The sequence below is a fragment of the Anguilla rostrata genome, chromosome 18, assembly GCF_018555375.3.
Source record: "Anguilla rostrata isolate EN2019 chromosome 18, ASM1855537v3, whole genome shotgun sequence".
NCBI lineage: Eukaryota > Metazoa > Chordata > Actinopteri > Anguilliformes > Anguillidae > Anguilla > Anguilla rostrata.
The window spans coordinates 25,018,150-25,031,906 of record NC_057950.1 but is presented as its reverse complement, the minus strand read 5'-3'; the positions used below and the strand labels follow the sequence as shown (position 1 = coordinate 25,031,906).

Here is a 13,757-nt window from a genome sequence, read left to right as displayed (position 1 = left end):
ACGCGAGCGAAGCCAGACAGAAGTCCGGGGTCCGTCTGCGGGGCGCAGGTGGTGGCTCCAAACGCGTTCCCGTTTTATTTGTCTCCTCGCTCTCCCCCGCTCCGGGGAGAGAGAGGCGCGGAGGCAGGAGCGGCCGGCCCTCGCTCGCCCCTCGCTCGCCCTCGCTCGGCATCGATCGGCCCCAGCGCAGGTATTGGAGATGGCCCTCGCTTTTAATTAAAGTTCAAGCGGCTCATATCGCGGGCGACAGAGAAAGCGCGGCGCTCCATCGCACGGCGGCCCTCTCCCTCTGGAGAGGAAATGGCTATCGATGGGCCCCGAGTTTTTTATAATATATATATTTATTTTTAAAAGGAGCCGTGCTGCGGCATTTGTAAAGCCGCCCTACGAAATATCTTTATTTTAAAAGAATTTTAACATTTTTTGTGGAATGCGTTCGCGCGGTCGCTGGAGCGGTCGTTTGGAGACGGCCCGGAAGCTTCCAGTGCGCTCCGAGTCGGTCGGTCGGTCGGGATCCCCCCCGCGGCCACAAGGGGGCACTGTTAGGCTGCGTCTGTGAGATCTCGGGTCCGCAGTCAAAATGGTGGTCCTCGGAGTGTGATCAGGAATAAGTACTTTGTGGATGGACAATTATAGTCTGTACATCTGGTCTTAACAACAAGCGTGCCTGCAGGCAAGCAAATCAGAACTCTTTTGGTGTCGGTATGTCATTATGCCTTGTTTCCAAAGACATGCGCATTGTGTGTGTGTGTGTGTGTGTGTGAGTGAATATCCACGTGAGTGTATGTGTGCTGAGTTTTGTGGGTATCAAGAATTTTATTGCCTGTGTGTGTGTGTGTGTGTGTGTGTGTGTGAGAGAGAGAGAGAGAGAGAGAATGTGAGCTCGGCTGTATGTAGGTATGTATAGTTACCTCAGTTGTCTTTCTTAACCTGTGTAAACAGTGTTTTTGTGACAGTAGTACTCTTTAGCCTTGTATAAACATCTGTTATTCCTGTAGCAGTCGTCCTCTTTGCTGTGTGTAAATGCTGTTTTCCGATGCGATGGTCTCTTTGTCTGTGTGTAACATGCTGTTGTTCTGTAGAGTGTTCCTCCTTAGCCTTGTGGTGTAAAGCATGCTGTTTTCCTGTGCAGTGGTCTCTTGCTGTGTGTAAAACATGCTGTTATCCTGTAGTCAGTTTTGTTCTCTCTTACCGTGTTAAACATGCTGTTTTCCTGTAGCAGTGGTCCTCTTTACCCTGTGTATAAACATGCTGTTTTCCTGTAGCAGTGGTCATCTTTAGCCTGTGTGTAAACGTGCTGTTTTCCTGTAGTAGTGGTCCTCTTTAGTCTGTATAAACATGCTGTTTTCCTGTAGCAGTGGTCCTCTTTACCCTGTGTATAAACATGCTGTTTTCCTGTAGTAGTGGTCCTCTTTAGTCTGTGTAAACATGCTGTTTTCCTGTAGTAGTGGTCCTCTTTAGTCTGTATAAACATGCTGTTTTCCTGTAGTAGTGGTCCTCTTTAGTCTGTATAAACATGCTGTTTTCCTGTAGTAGTGGTCCTCTTTAGTCTGTGTAAACATGCTGTTTTCCTGTAGCAGTGGTCCTCTTTAGCCTGTGTGTAAACATGCTGTTTTCCTGTAGCAGTGGTCCTCTTTAGCCTGTGTGTAAACATGCTGTTTTCCTGTAGCAGTGGTCCTCTTTAGCCTGTGTGTAAACATGCTGTTTTCCTGTAGCAGTGGTCCTCTTTAGCCTGTGTGTAAACGTGCTGTTTTCCTGTAGCAGTGGTCCTCTTTAGCCTGTGTGTAAACGTGCTGTTTTCCTGTAGTAGTGGTCCTCTTTACCCTGTGTATAAACGTGCTGTTTCCCTGTAGTAGTGGTCCTCTTTAGCCTGTGTAAACATGCTGTTTTCCTGTAGTAGTGGTCCTCTTTACCCTGTGTATAAACGTGCTGTTTCCCTGTAGTAGTGGTCCTCTTTAGCCTGTGTAAACATGCTGTTTTCCTGTAGTAGTGGTCCTCTTTACCCTGTGTATAAACATGCTGTTTTCCTGTAGTAGTGGTCCTCTTTACCCTGTGTATAAACATGCTGTTTTCCTGTAGTAGTGGTCCTCTCTTTAGCGCTCTGTTGGCTGTGTTTTGCAGGCGTACGGGATGTCCGTGCTCCCGCTGAACCTGATCAAGGGCACGCGCAGCGTGGCCTACGAGCGGCTGGAGAACTGCGAGGACATGGAGGAGGTGGAGCACCAGATCGAGAAGCTCAAATCCAAGGTCTGTTTCACCGCCTCTCCCGTCCAATGACAGGTCTCTATAACACCGCGGGCTACTCCACCCGGCTTCTCTGATTGGCTGTTAAGGCCAGTGTGAGACGTTTAAATAAATGCTGAAGACGCTTGAAGTTTTCAAGACCAAGCTTGACTAAGTGTTGGATGCTCTTGTAGTTGTTAGGCTAAATGATAACACCTATTTTGCTTATGTATCTGATATTTCTCATCTGACAGTCAGGGCTATCTTGTCACAGTGAACCTGAATACGCTGGCATTGCATTCAGTCCCATTGCCAAGTCACATGGCAGCGTTCATTTAAAAAGCTATGAATTATTTATCAGTACAGGATGTATAGATTATAGCCCTGGGAGAATACAGCTGTAATCCATACATCCTGGACGTGACTGTGAGGAAGCAGCTGGGTCTCGTCTGGCTGAGGTCTGGGCTCTAGAGCCGAGTGAGACGCCGTTTCTCTGGCTTCTCATCACACCAGCCCTGCCAGAGAAACTGGCTGTGCCGCAGAGCCAAGATGGAGGCCAAGACTAAGATACTATGGGGCCAGCTCCTAATTTGTCTTTAACTTTTTTTATCAAACAGTGTGCCATGTTCACAACTCTTCAGAATGAACTCCCCTTATTTATATTTCAAAGAAACCGAAAAGGGCGGTTGTTGAGAAAAGGACGGTTGTTGATAAAATCCAGATCACTGTTGTTACCCAGTTCTTCCTGTCACAGCAGACATTGTGGCTCTCTTTTAACGGGCACGTTGGTACTGCAGACGAAGAGGCACTGGCTCCGCCCCCTCTCACGGTCATCCCTGTGCTAGACTCCGCCCCCTGTGAAAGTAATCCCTGTGCTAGGCTCCGCCCCCTCTCTCGGTCATCCGTGTGCTTCCACGTCTCTCTTCGTGTTTTTGGGCCGCAGTGCGAGGACGGTAGACCCCTCTCCTCACGGGACCGGCGGACCCTGCAGGACCTGGAGGCCAAGCTGCGGGTGCTGCATCGCCGGGAGCGCCACCTGGAGGTGGTGGAGAAGAGCTGCTGCACCAGGGTGGGCGGAGCCCTGCGCCCAGTGAAGGTGAGCGGTATTCATGCATGTACTATTCATGTTTCTGTATAAGTTATATTCATGCATGTACTATTCATGTTTCTGTATAAGTTATATTCATGCATGTACTATTCATGTTTCTGTATAAGTTATATTCATGCATGTACTATTCATGTTTCTGCATAAGTTATATTCATGTTCCAAGTTACATTTATGCATTTATACAAGTCTTACGTTTGGAATGTGTGCTGTAGTCTTGTAGACAGAATCTATACCTGTGGAATATCGAGGGAAAAGTGTACCTGTAGAATATCAAGCAGGGCAGGAGCAGGCGTACCTGTGGAATGTTGAGGCTCGGCAGGCAAACAGGCACCATGCTGAGGGGCCGGGCGGACCCGGGGAATACCAATGGCCGGGCGTACCGGGGGAAGGGCGCAGAATACGCCGGTGATCGTTCTGAAGGGCCGCAGGCCCTCTCGAAGCGGGGGTGAAGTGCCCCCGCGCGTGTCCAGCGAGTTGCGCTCGAGCGATTGATTTTTTTTTTAAGATTTGCACAGCCGACAAAAGGACCGGCCCTCAAGCTCCGGAGCGGAGAGTCCGGCAGTTATATCTCCGCCTTATTGACCCGCGGTCTCTCGGTTGCCGAAACTGCACGTCGGCGCACCGCATCGAACGCCGCGTCGGCGGTTAGCGAGCGGTCATCAGGCACGTCATCGTCATTTTTATTATTATTTTTGTAAAACTTCCAGTCGGTGAAGCCAGAACCCGCCCGATTTATTGCAGGCAGTCACGACGCGGGGGCCCACGTGTCACGCCCGAATCCTCACCGGTGCGGATACCCCGTCTCCGTCTCCGTTTTTAATTCCGAAGACGTCGCAGCTGCGCTCTCCCTCTGCGGCGCCCGCACCGTCTGAATATCTTTATATACAGCTGCGATCTATCATCTTTGTTTTTTTTTTTTTTTTTTTTTTTTTCTCTCCTCTGTCCTCCAGCTTGCTCTGTTTAGCTAATGCGCGCCAGGGTGGATTCAGCCGCTATTCGGCGGTTTAAAAGGGCGCTCCGTCGCGCTGCGTATCGGTAGGTTAGCCTCTCCGCGCGCGTTTGGTTACTCTGACGCGTTTCTCTGGGAAAACCCCGTCCTCAGGGCTCGTAACGCGGTCCGCGGCGCGGGCGCGAATCCGATTTGTTTCAACGCGGCGACTCCGAAGCGCCGCTCGAATCGAGTTTTCATTCCCGCGCCAACTCCCCTCAGCCAATTTCCCAGCCCTCTTTTTTCGTTTTTTTTTATTTTTAGAGGTAGCGGTGAGAATCCGGAATTTTCCGTGACCGCCTATACGGCAGCCTTGCATTACCATAAAGCTTATGGACTCGCAGGCGTCGGCCCTGTGAAGTTCCATTACTTCACGTTCATGCTCCAACGCTCACAAGCCAGGCGTTAATTTTCTACTTAAGTCCTGGATCGCCGTCTTCATTTTTCCCGGTTAATACCCTTCAGTCTGAGGTGAAACGCTTATGAATGAATTCAGGAGTTTAACGGTGGTATTGTTATTAATTTTCTTATGAGAACCAGGCCGCAGTGAGCCTGTGAGGCTGGTGACCTGAATTGTACAGAGGGCTGGGCTGGTAGGGTGTAGATTTGTGCGTTTTGGAGAAAGAGCACAGCGATGCAGTTTTGATAAATGTAGGGGGTTTCGTGCCAGCCAGGGTGGCCGGTCAAAGCACTTTCCTGGAATTTTGCTCTGTATTCCAACAATAGTTTGTTTTTCTAGGACACACACATGCACGTCCGGTCGAGTGATATTAATGTATTAAATAAAACAAACACAGGGACGTCAATAGGAGAATCAGTAATTTGGGTCAGCAGGACAACTCGCTGAAGTGTAGATTTCTGTTGTATCTCGAACAATGAAACTGCCCAAGGCCCACACCCATTTTTTATGAGCCCAAGGCCCACACTTGGTCCTGTAGCCACACCTCATGGGAGGAGCCCTTGTAGCCACAGCCCCACAGTCTACAGCAGTGGCAACCAACCCTGTTCCTGGAGATCTAGCCTCCTATAGGTTTTCACTCCAGCCCAACAAAGCACGCCTCATTCCACACCTAGAGATCTTGTTTAGCTGCTCTTTAGTAGAGTCAGGTGCACCAAATCAGGGTCGAAATGAAAACCCACAGGATCGATAGCTCCTGGTAAAGCCGCCATGCTACCAGCCTGCGCTAGTGACAGCCCCTAGAGTCCCTCTGCGCAGCGGTGAGACGGCGGCCGGTTTCCGTTAGGCTGGATTCACACCAGATCAGCTTGCCGCAGGGTTGTGCAGCAAAAACGGCAGTCTTCCCATTCGTTTGAGTGGGGGTAGTGCGTTTAGGCTGCGGCTGTGGTTGACCGCGTGGGGTGCCGAAAAAAAACGCAAGCGGCCTGCGGCAAGAAAGTTGAACCAGAATCAACTTTTGCCGGAACGCAACCCGACGTCACGCTGCAGTGGCCAATCACGTAAGTTGTTTAAATTACCATGTAGCGGTCCGCTGTTTACCGAGCAACCGTCAGATGAATTGCTGACGCGATTCATTTCCTAAGATTTGATTTTATTATCGTCATGGTGATTTGACAGTACCGGGTAACGGGACGAGTACCGAAACAGTAGTTAGGCTACGAGCTAAATATCAATTCCGAACGTCGGAATTAAGCTGTGTAAAAGGTTTGCTATTTAGCAGTTCTTGCATGTTAGTACCTAGCACTATGGAGCTCATGGACCAAACGATGATACTCTCCCAGTTGTGTCCTCGCTTGGTTTATTTTGTGTACCCAGCTTCGACGTCTGCGTCTGGCTGGCAGTCTACGCTGCAAAATAACGATAGCAAGAAGCTTCCTTCGGTTTGCGTTTTTGAGTTAGCGGACAGGAAATGGAGGGGGGGTGGTTAAAGTTCACAACACGACGTCACACAAACGGGCCATGTAGTGACACGCCCACACCGCCGCTCGACCCTGCGGCAAGGTGCCGCATTGCCTGATCTGGTGTGAATGCAGCCTTAGCGCAGCGTGACGTAGCATGCGACGCCGAGCACGCTCTCTCCCCACCTCTGGATCCCCCCCCACCCCCCACCCACGGCGGGAAGACAGGCGCGGTTTCCCTCTGCGTTTAGCAGTGCGCTAACACGCCCAGAGTCACGCCGCGGCTGACGCTGCGGAGACCGCCAGGGGCAACGACGCCTACGCGAAGCGTACTGTGCACGCCGCGAATCTGGGGTGGTACGGCAAGGAGGGGGTTATGAGACTGCCGTCCATTTAAGGACCGCTTTACATATGAATAACATTTGTTTCTTTGCCAGGCATTTCGTTTAATGTGTCCAAAGAGCACCGAGTACAAATAACAGTGAAAATGCTATAAGCGCTATAATACAATGGACAGTAGTACCAGATATTAAACTTTATGGTTCACTTTACGGAGATTTTTGATATTGTTTCGGTTTTACTGTATGTTTTTGATTTTATGTGCAGTGGAGGATATTTTAGATGTTTACACGCTTCTGATGACTTGCCACTTTTTCAGTGACTGGTTAAGGGACATTTGGGAGTTCATGGTCCAAAGAAAATACACCAAGTAACTCTAAAGCAGCTTGTAAAGTGATGTAATCCCTCTCTAGGATGTGCATGCGTACTGTACGCTACCTGATTGTTCCTCCAAAAAATACCCCAACCCTAACATGTTTCTGGTGTGAACCTGCAAAGCATGCGTTGCCAGTAATATTGATGGAATCTGATGGCTTTATTGAAACAAAGATGGAAAAGGATGAAAACACTGTCACAATGTCACCACAGTGGAAACAAAGCAAAGTGTATTTAAAGCCTATGCAGTTAGTACTAATTAGATAACTACTTCATGAGGTGAGCTGTTCAGTTCCGTTGTTTGTAAACACTGAACTTAAGGCAATTGTTTTTTCAAGAAAATGTAATGAAGAGTGGTTTTGCTCCTGTCTTGTACAGCTAATTGCTTACTGACTTATTTCACTGACCTTGAACAGCGTTGGTCGCCGCCATAGAATTGGTTAAAATTTCTTTCTGTCCCGCTAGTTATGATTGGCTGTTTCTCAAACAGCATTTTTATGCCGTTGTGAGGCGAAGATCCACTCATCTAGACAGAGTTCCGAGCTTCCTTGCTGAACGCGTCTGCCATCGTTGTCCAGTCTGGCTGGTGATTCAGGGGCCCGCCCCCTGCCCCCCTGCGGTGTGCTGGCTAATGTAATTAGCCTGCATTTATCGTGACGCTCACTCTGACCGCACCGCGCATGTTACAGACGCCAGCCTGCAGTAACTTCTGGGGAGTCGTGCGCCATTCTGCACCTCTAATAGAAATACACTGATGACACAGAACATGGCTGTCTGCAGTTATTGCATGTACCTTTGTGGATTGAATCCACAGAGGAACAAGTGAGTGATCTCGTACCTAAGACAGCGCAGCAGTACCAGTACTCTAGTGTCTGAACACAGCACACCAGTACCAGTTCTCTAGTGTCTGAACACAGCACACCAGTACCAGTTCTCTAGTGTCTGAACACAGCACACCAGTACCAGTTCTCTAGTGTCTGAACACAGCACACCAGTACCAGAACTCATGTGCATGAGGTGCAGCCTTCCCATAAACCCCCAGTCTCTGGAACCTGGCCGCTTGGTCCAACCCGGTCGTCGCGGTGAAACTGGGCTCTGCTCAATGCGGAACAGTTCATGCCGGATGACTTTAATCACACTTAATCAGCTGCCTAATGGAACAGCACAGGAGCAGTGGCGGAACTTCATTTAATAGTGACAATTAGCTCACGCAGATATGTCTGCACTGTCTTCTCTGGGAGCTGTTATTGGATCTGTTCAGTGGCTCTGTCCTGTTGGGGCTCTCCGCGTCGGGGGATGTTCTGGGATCAGTTTTACCGAAGCCGTCCTGTGAGGGAGGACAGTGCTGGGAGCTGTTCTGAGATCAGTTTGGAGTCGCTGTTCTTGCTGGGGCTGACACAGTGTCTCCGGGTGATGGGGTGTCCCTGTGCCTGAGTGTTTTTGTGTGTTCTGCAGTATGTGGCCATTGGTCTGAGCCCTCTCTGTGGTATGTTCTGGGGGGGGGGGGGTGTGTCACACATCTACTGTCCATCAGGGGTTAAAATCAACCAGGTCATGTGATGGAGCTTTACCTCATGAGCTAAGTGGACTCCTCTGTGACATCACATGTCCTGGTGATTTGTAAGCCCCACCCATTTTCTTTGCTGACTGACATGTCTCTTTGTCTCCGCCCCCTCAGATTGTAATGGGAATTTTCTTCATCCTGGTCGCCGTCCTCTTCACCGTGGCCCTGTTCATCTCAAAGTAAGTTCCTTCCTGCCGGGGAAAAAAAAAAGAAAAGAAAAGAAAAAAAAAAAGACTTCAGCGGCACCTGCTATGCGGTGTTCTGCAGTGGTCCCGCCCCCCTACAGACTTAAAGCAAATGTGCTGGAATGTTCTCCTGCAGACATCACCAATGACAAATGAGTCACACAGGAAGCGTCCCGGCGTGCGCCGCAGCCAAAATTGCTGTTCGGCTGAGTTTTTTTCTCCGGGAAACACAGCTGGGCATAATCGCATTTATAATGTAGTGCACATTAGTTCATCCTCTCTAATCCACCCATGGTTTTTTTTTGCTCCCTGTTTCCCAAGGTCTTGCCCTGTGCTGTATTTAATTGGCCTAGAAGTAGAATTTTTTTCTCTCTGTTTTCATGCACGACGCCACGGTACTTAAAGTTCCATTTACGTGTGCGTTCGGGCTTTTAGCCGCCGCTCTCTTGAAGAGAGAGAGATTTACGTAAGCGCGCACATGCAGGTTTAGGCTAGCGGGGGTCGCCGATGGTGGAGGTCAATAAACAGTTTTACAGCATGAGCTTAGATGCAAGAGAGAAATAGAGAATATCGTGATATGAGGAAGTGAATGTATTAGGGGATATAGTTTTACATTACGTTATATTTATTTGGCAGACGCTTTTATCCAAAGCAATGTACAATAAGTGCATATCTAAGGTCATTGGATCAGCTAAAAAACACAGTTCCAATAAGGTACAATACTCACAGCCTAATATTCATAGCCGTGAACACATTAAGTCCAGTTCACACAGTAAGCATAGGCTAGGTCAGAAAGTTATGGTAAGTCAAACTAGTTGGCATGACAAGCTACAACACCAAGATAACGATACAAGTGCAATTTAAGTGCTGGTTGGAGGTACAAGTGTAACTTGAAAGTGCAACAGGAACAAATTAGGATACAAGTGGTGAGAGCGATCCTAGATTGCCCTTAGGGAGTGCCCTGCAGAGCAGCGATAGTTAGTGCAGGTACAGTCTGAAGAGATGCGTCTTCAGACCATGACAGTAGATGGGAAAAACCAAGAGAGGGCAGTCCCAGTCTCAGCCAAATGTCCATCTCAGCCAAAGTGGAGATGAGTAGTTTGTGGCTGGTCATGTTGAATGCTGCATACAGGTCTAGGAGGAGAGGGATGAGTCACTGCCGTCTCTGTTGAGTGTCCCGGGTTGAATGCTAGACCGATGAGGGTCAAGGAGCACTGTAGATAGGATGGGGTCCAGTGGACAAGTGGTTGCACTATGAGTGGTCATGAGTTGGAATGCTTGAGAGTCTAGCGAAACAGCCTAGCAGTGGATTCGCCCTGGGGAGTAGGGAGGATCGCTGGATGAGTGAAGGGGTTTCGGATACGTGCCATCTTCCCCTCAGAGTAGGCCAGAAGGTCATCTCCAGAAAGGGAAGAGAGGGAGGTGGAGGGAGGAGATGGTGGAGAAGAGCTTGTGTGGGTTATAGGTTTAGCATAGTGTAGCATTAGCTGAGCCGAGGAGCAGTTTAAATTGATGCTTTAATGTGTTGAGAACATTGTTTTTTACGCCTTGCTCCCTTTGTGTCCACTGCAGCCTGGACAAGGCCCTGCACTCAGCCGGGATCAATTCTGGGTTCGTCGTCTTCGGAACCAACATCACCAACCCCCTGAACGAGCTCCTGCTGGCCCTGCAGCCCGTGAGTCCGGCGAACGCAGCGTCTCCGTCATGCGGAATGTTCCGGAAGCATTTCATTTCTGTTTTGTTTTTTTCCGAGCAGAGCGTACGCCCCTCTACATCTGTGAGGACGCAGCGTCTCCTTCCTGTTCGTCTCCTCGGTCCCGAGCTCCAAACCCGAAACTCAGAGTTATGTTAGGCCTCACGCGTGGGCTACCGCACGCTGGCCGTTTTTTAAAACGGGGCCTACTTAGAGTTCGCTCGCGCGCGGCGCTATTAGCTGCTCAAATTAGCAGCGCTAAAATGAGAGACGGCCCCTTCCCATCTGCGCGGGAAAGCTCTTGACGAAACGGCAGGAAGGAGAGGCGGCGGCCACTAATTCCGCTGATTATTAAGTGGAGAGCTTTAAAAAATGTGTATAATGGGAGTTCTTAGTCCCTCTCCGGCCCTCGTCTAATCACCACATTTTGTGAGAACGAGCAAAGTCCTGTGCAGCAAGACGGGGGAGGGAATCTAAAGGTCAGTTTGTATTTTTGCTAATTTTGAAAATGCATGTCTGCTCCAGCCGCGGTTGTGAGAGTTATGGGCTGGAAGCTGGCGGAGAGACGCGGGGCATTAACATTTCTGAGAGCCGGTGGGGAGCCAGAAGCACCCGCGCGGAGGCGGGGGGCCTTTCGAGCGTGACTTTCAACAGTTCCCCAAAGAACTTTCCTTCTTCTTCCAGGGCGGCGTCACTTCATAAATTCACTCAGGGAGGCCAGAGACGTGCGATGACAAAAATATAAATGTCTCAACTTCTGGGCACGTTTACGTTTTTTTGTACCGTGTGCAATTAAGCGAGATAAAATCGAATGAAAGTAGCGACGAAAAATTAAAATGCTGCCTGAACTCCTCATTTGTGGTGCTACAGTGCATGTCTTCAGAAGTCAGCAACTTCAGGGCGTGACTAATTACCATAAATAAAGTAATAAACATAAATCTGACCAACAGCTGCTATTTGTATTCTGGGCTCATTACCGTCTGTGGCGTAAACCCAGACCCAGGTGTGATTGACAGGTGGGTTCGTTCAGGTATTGCCGTTTGCCACCTGGGATTGATCGGGCGTCCGAGGCCCGGGTCCTGAAGCGTGGCCGCGTCTCCACTGCGGCGGATCCTGGCTCCGTGGACTATCCATCGCGAGCTCGCGGCGCTCCCTGTAACTGGCCTGTGCCGGCTGGGGTCGGGCATTTCGGGTCACCTGACCAAAAAGGGCCAGCACCTCTTCAGACTGTGGCATATGAGGCTCCACTGCACGTGCTCCCCGAAGCATGTCCGTGTCTCAGCTCCAAACTGACTCGTTTTACTTATTCGTTTTCAGGAAAGCTTCCGTTTTCTAAAATTTCTTTAATCGCATTAGCGTAGCTACCTTCTCGGTCGCGTTTGTGTCACCGCCTCCGTGCCGGTTGAGATACGTGCACACTGCATCAATTAAAAGGTGCTGTTAAATTATACGCGGGGTTAGGCCGGGAGGTGGAGACCTAGACTCACAGTGCGCTAGCCCCCACATTGTCTGGCCTCTCATTGTTAAACCAGCATTTCAAAAGGGCCTACGAGAGTGAATTTTTACCAGCTGAAAATGGTGCTGTTAACTGACACCAGTCTCTCTCTGTCTCTCTCTCTCTCTCACCCCCTCCACCCTCCCTCCATCTCTTGTTCTCCTCTCTCTCCCTCCCTCCTTCCTTCCATCGCTCTCCCTTTCTTTCCAATGTCTCCCAGGTGTTCCCATTGGACTACATCCTGATAACGGTCATAACCATGTACTTTGTGTTGACGTCAATGGCCGGCATCAGGAACATGGGCATATGGTTCTTCTGGATCCGGGTAAGGATAAGGGCAGCCTCGCGCACGCTCATTTCCCCCGCTTCTTTTCCCTCGATTCGGTAGGGCTGCCTCGCGCCTATGGGCCCGCTCCTTTCGTGTAGCGTTCCCATAACCACCCCCCGCCGGTCGAGTCCCCCCCCCCCTCGGACTCTCACACCCATTACGGCCCGTGTCTCCGGGTCGTGACCCCGTGTAGCGGGCGCATTGTCCGGGGGACGGGGGGTCGTACCCACCCGCATGACCCGACATGTTTGCGCGCTTTTGTTCTGAAGGACCTCTTGATGGAATAAAGCTCCCCCCCCTCGCCCCCCCTCTGTCACCCTGACAGCTGTTCAAGATCCGCCCCAGACGGACGCGCCCGCAGGCCCTGCTCTTCCTCTGCATGATCCTCCTCCTCATCGTCCTGCACTCCAGCTACGTGATCTACAGCCTGGCGCCGCAGTACGTCATGTACGGGAGCCAGAAGTACATCCTGCCGGTGAGGATCGCTTTCAGGAAGTTTTTTTTTTTTTTTGGGTGGTGTGTTGGGGTTTCTTTTTGTCATTACAGAGCACACACCAGTCTTGGGGTGTAAAGTTTGTGGATCTGATTCCCAGCCTTGGGCCTTACCATTGTCCCTTAGAACCTACAGGATGGTAGATCTCCTGGAATTGATTTTTTTTTCAGATGAGATGAGCAACCCTCCCAGGAAGCTATACTTTACAATTCTTGATGTGACAACTTTCAAAGGAATATTTGTTAGAAACAGTGGTAAAATAATACCATGCACTTTGAATGAAGCCCATTGCTCAGGGATGGTTTTCGCTGATCCTGACCCCTGAATGTCGATCTGTGTTTGATCAGAGCAAAGCGGGGGAGGGGAACGACACCGTGGTGAATGCCAGGATCTGCGACGCCGACGCCCCCACAGGTAAGACGCAGTTTAAAAATACACCCTCCTGCACCAGCACACACCTTCCAGTTCATGTAGACGTTCAGCCGTCACACACCCTGTGACTGTACATACGTACAGCCGCGTGCCCATCGCACACTCGCTGTCTAGCTGCACGTACACCCAGACCACGATTAGGACGAACGGTTTTGCTGCAAACGCCTTCTGACATATCCAGTCTGGGCTCTGGTAAAGAACATTATAGCCAGAAGAGAAGACAGAGCGTGACCTTCAAAAACAGGCAGGCATTTCCAAACCCGCCAGAACCTATTTCCACCCACCTGTCCGTCCAGATCAGCTCCGCTTCCGAATTCCACAGGTTGGTGCTTCGCTGTCTCGCAGGCGTGAATTCTCCCCCCCCCCCCAGTATGTGGGGCGTCAGTACTCCTGTACAACAACGAAACTCTTTGTAATTCCCCTCCTCATTCATTATTTACGCCGCAAATCAATATTAATCCTGAGCTTTTACTCACGCGCGGCTGGGGCCTCTCGCTCTCAGGGCGTCGGCGGTTATTACAGCACGATAGCCGCCCGAGCGCTAACGTGCTAACGTGCTAGGGCTCCGCGCGCCCATTACTTATTCATCTGCCCGATATCCTCTGTCTGAACGGGGTTCCGAAAGGGCGGGGATGAGTGGCGTAGCGCGGGGCCTAGCGGCTTAGCGCTGACAGGGC

General features: G+C 50.3%; 1 protein-coding gene across 1 annotated transcript in view; it reads left to right on the top strand.

Moving 5' to 3' along the window:
• The window catches only part of lmbrd1 (LMBR1 domain containing 1), an 84,436-nt gene that overhangs the window by 42,358 nt on the left and 28,321 nt on the right, over positions 1–13,757 (top strand). The window contains exons 8-14 of the mRNA XM_064317081.1: positions 2,122–2,247; positions 3,167–3,319; positions 8,569–8,633; positions 10,212–10,314; positions 12,048–12,152; positions 12,481–12,630; positions 12,996–13,062. Of these exons, the coding sequence (XP_064173151.1) occupies positions 2,122–2,247; positions 3,167–3,319; positions 8,569–8,633; positions 10,212–10,314; positions 12,048–12,152; positions 12,481–12,630; positions 12,996–13,062 (769 nt within the window). The remainder of the gene's footprint in view (positions 1–2,121; positions 2,248–3,166; positions 3,320–8,568; positions 8,634–10,211; positions 10,315–12,047; positions 12,153–12,480; positions 12,631–12,995; positions 13,063–13,757) is intronic.